This window comes from Trypanosoma conorhini (genome assembly GCF_003719485.1).
Source record: "Trypanosoma conorhini strain 025E chromosome Unknown Tco_14.4_contig_01097, whole genome shotgun sequence".
Classification (NCBI taxonomy): domain Eukaryota; phylum Euglenozoa; class Kinetoplastea; order Trypanosomatida; family Trypanosomatidae; genus Trypanosoma; species Trypanosoma conorhini.
The window spans coordinates 1-3,875 of record NW_021705200.1 but is presented as its reverse complement, the minus strand read 5'-3'; the positions used below and the strand labels follow the sequence as shown (position 1 = coordinate 3,875).

At 44.6% G+C, this 3,875-nt stretch overlaps 3 protein-coding genes across 3 annotated transcripts, besides 1 other annotated feature; all 3 read left to right on the top strand.

Moving 5' to 3' along the window:
- Positions 1-85: 85 nt before the first annotated feature.
- Positions 86-1,726, top strand: Tco025E_09397 (putative tyrosyl-DNA Phosphodiesterase (Tdp1); the record flags this gene model as incomplete). The annotated part of the gene is made up of 1 exon (XM_029376216.1): positions 86-1,726. The coding sequence occupies one exon, from the start codon at positions 86-88 to the stop codon at positions 1,724-1,726; it is 1,641 nt and encodes a 546-aa protein (XP_029223647.1).
- Positions 1,727-1,999: 273 nt separating this feature from the next.
- Positions 2,000-2,035: a microsatellite.
- An 84-nt stretch (positions 2,036-2,119) lies between these two features.
- Tco025E_09396 (uncharacterized protein) lies at positions 2,120-3,271 on the top strand (the record flags this gene model as incomplete). The annotated part of the gene is made up of 1 exon (XM_029376215.1): positions 2,120-3,271. The coding sequence occupies one exon, from the start codon at positions 2,120-2,122 to the stop codon at positions 3,269-3,271; it is 1,152 nt and encodes a 383-aa protein (XP_029223646.1).
- Positions 3,272-3,311: 40 nt separating this feature from the next.
- Positions 3,312-3,875, top strand: Tco025E_09395 (uncharacterized protein; the record flags this gene model as incomplete). Its single annotated transcript, XM_029376214.1, has 1 exon — positions 3,312-3,875. A coding segment is annotated over one exon (564 nt), but the record flags the coding sequence as incomplete, so codon positions are not given.

Below are 3,875 nucleotides of genomic sequence, written 5' to 3'. Positions count from 1 at the left end.
AAAAAACTAATTAGGCTGCGCTTGGTTTCTTTTATGAAGTTAGTAAAAAGGATCCTGTCGTAACTTTTAGCATGAGGAACTTGTTATGTCCTTTTGGGTTAATAGAGTGGAAGGGCTTTCCGACAACAATCCCGCGGCCTTGACGTTGAGCGATTTACTGTACTGTGACGTGAATGACCAGGAAGAAGTCTGGAGTTACCTTATTTTGGCCAACTACATGGTAGATACCGACTGGCTTCTTGAGGTAGCGCCATCATTGGCACAAACGAAGCGGCTACTTTGTATCATATCGGGTGAGAAGGGGTATGCAAAAAAAGTTCAATCGTCCTCTCTTTTTAGGAGGATAAACGCCGATAAAATTAGAATTGTAGAGGCCAAATTACCGCTTCCTTTTGGTGTACATCATAGCAAACTCGCTGTATGTGTGAATGCAAAAGGTATTCGAGTTGCAGTATTTACCGCAAATTTTATACACGAGGATTGGGCATACAAAACACAAGGAATATATGTGCAGGACTTTCCAAGATATTCTACTTCACTGAAAGACACGCGTACAAATACAACATTTTCTGATGGAACAGAAGATAGGGGAAATAGATTTAAAAATGAGCTGCTGGGATACCTAAACTACTATGGTATATTTTCTAACCTAAGTAATAAAGTTGCTATTCCAATTACTATATTTGATGAAATCGATTTCAGTTCTGTCAATGTGGAAATCATAACGTCTATTCCAGGGTATCATAGATATTCGGATAGAAACGCTTACGGATTGGGACGAATACCGAGGGTGCTACAGGCTATAGGTGTCGCATCAAGTAATAACAGGCATGTGGCGTCACTAGTATGGCAGTTTAGTTCCCAAGGAAAGTTGACAGATTCCTTTCTAAATGCGTTGGAAAAGGCGATGCTGTCAGAGGGAGAGGACAGTGAAGATGCGAATAAGAATCCTTTGTGTCACGAAGTTCAAATTGTGTACCCAACCGAGGCTGAGGTGAAAGAAAGCTTAGAGGGATGGCGTGGCGGGCTTGCGCTACCTTTGCGGTTGAGCTCTTGTCATACCTATATTAACCAACGTTTGCATCGCTGGGGACAAAGTAACGAAGGGTCTTGTTCAAAAGTTATTCTCAGGAGAAGAGCATTACCACACATAAAAACATACATGCGTCTAACAGAGAAAAGAGATGGGATCAAATGGTTTATTTTGACTAGTGCTAATCTATCTCGTGCTGCGTGGGGCGAATGGCAAAAAAAAGAAACTCAATTGGCAATTAGATCCTATGAATTTGGGGTTGTATATGGAAAGAATTCCTTTATACAATTTCTGGAAGGGATACCTTTTAGTGTTACACCTTCTAAGCCAATACCTATCCCCTCTTTAGTCGAGGATGATGGTCTGGTGAAAGTTCACATTGACCCCGGAGAGAAGCAAAGCATTGAAAGAGGTCCGGCCTTGTTTTTGCCATATGACCCTCTTCATCTAGAACCGTACGCAAGTACGGTTCAAATGCGGGAGGGGAAGGGTAATACATGTGAATCTCAGCTTAATACAGATGATATTCCGTGGGTCATTGACCTGCCTCATTTCGGCAATGATATTTTTGGAAAGGAGCTACTTACTGCCATGGAACTTGAAAGAATCTCTGCGCACACCATTTCTGAGATTTCAAAGAACGAAAATGCAGGATGTGAAATGTTAATGAGGAAGCGCGAGAGGCTTGAGTAGCTGCTCAGCATATTGGTCCGGTTAATATATACGTAATAGTAATAACAATAAAAACACCTATAGATGTATATGAGACTGGTGTTGAATTCTTTCCCACGTTTCATATTACCTTTTTTCCCCCTCTCTTCTTTGCTTATACACATATATTCCTCTAGAAGTGGAGGTGGGATTTATAGTGTATTTTTTTTAGTGTGTGTTTACTTTTTTTTTTAGTTCCACCTCTCTGGAGTTGACTTTTTTTTTTTCGCTGCACAAGGCGCCAAATAAAATCCGTACATACGCGCACACATACATACATAAAAACACACAAAGTCGCCTTCCGTGTACAACAATCATAAAAGGCGTTACACATAGTTTTGCTTTTTACCTAAAAATTGGTAGGCGCTGGCAAGGATGAATGGTTCTGAAGGTGGGACAGGACGTGTACGCGATGGTGCGTTAAGGGGAGATGAAAGGGGAGACTTGTTTGACGTCTCTAGAAGGGAGATCACCATTAAAGCAGGCGAGGAAACCTCAACAGGGGCTACTACTCTCAATTCTGAGGAATTGGTACAAATGGAGGATCTTGACGTAGACGACATTGTGGGCTCTAGCGATGGCTTTGTAACAACCCATCATAAAGTTGAGTTCCAAGGAAGTGCATGGAATGTTGTTCTGGAAAAATGTTATGACGAGCTTTATGCCGCCTTTCGCAGTTCGACTGCAAAGGCATTAGGACTCCCCGAAGAAGATGTTTTTGGAATTATTTTCTCAATCGGATCACTTGTGGCGCATTTTTCAATTCGACACTCCTTATCCTTTTCGGGAAAAGGTATAAATCACGCCCTCATCACAAACGACTACACAGAAGTCTGGGCAATATACCGTAAAGAGGGGGGAAAACATGGAATACCTCAATTAATTAAGGCAGACAGACTGTTACCATCCACAGTATCACACGAGGAAATTAAACAAAATTTTACAGACAGTCAATCGATGGAAAGTAAAAGGAAAACGGAAAGTAGTCACGGCACCACGACGCATCATACGATAGAAGAAATTTCTAACACCCAACTCCTTGCTCAACAAAGCCTGCCCTCTAGTACTTCCTCATCCCGCATCAAAAGCTTCAGAGGAGAATTATGGGGTACTATTCTACAAGACCACAGAGACGAACTTCAAAGGGCAATAGAACGTGACATTGCTGAGGTCACGGGTCTTACTGGAAAATTAAAAACACAACTATCCCTTGAGGGTGGGAAACTAATTGCGTTGTCTACGGCGACTCACGACAACAACGAGAAGGATCCAAAAATAAATCAAAAGCTAGAAGAACACGACTACCCGCACGTCTGGAAATTATACAACGAAAAACGGGACATATTAATAAAGAAATTTAACAATGGTAAACCCAGACCAAGAAGAAGCTCAAAACCAAGGGTGTCCTTTCAAGCTAATGGGTCTCAACACAGCTCGCCAACCTTTCACGGGCCCACGCGTTTCCCAGAAACGCGCATCAAAAGCCACGGTCAAAATTTGCACGCTGCGGAAAGGTCTAATGGGTGAACGCCCCGCCGACGAATCTGCAACAGCACCTGAGACTGTAATGACAACACGGCACGTTGGGGACTTCGCGGTGACGATTCACCGTGTGCAGTTTAACGGCGACGACTGGGCTGTTCTGCTGGAGCGGAACCGTGCTGCGCTGTGCGAGGCGCTGGACACTGACGTCTGTGGCGCGGTGGGCGTGCCTCGTGGCTCCGTCGTCGATGTGGAATTTACTCTGGGCAGCTTGTTTGCCACGTTTAGTCTCCGCTACCTTCCTTCGCTGCGTAAGAGTGACGTGGATAAGCGCCTTGCCCAGTGTGACTTTGCTGAGATGTGGAAGCTGTACGATGGCCGGGACCAATTGCACGGCGCCCATGGTGCAATGCCCGCTGCCGTGCCTCTGGCTGCCAAGGAGGAAATGTTTCCTGTGCTGCTCGCCACCGAAGAACGCGATGTGACCCCGCTGAAACTTCAGTCTCCAGAAGAATTGTCGCCACCGCGTGGAGATGGTTCTTGCCCAGTCGTGAAGGTGCTGAAACCGCCCCCAGGTCTATTAGGTAAAAACCTTGAGGAGGGAGGTACAATACCACTTGAGACAGCGATGACAACACAGCACGTTGGG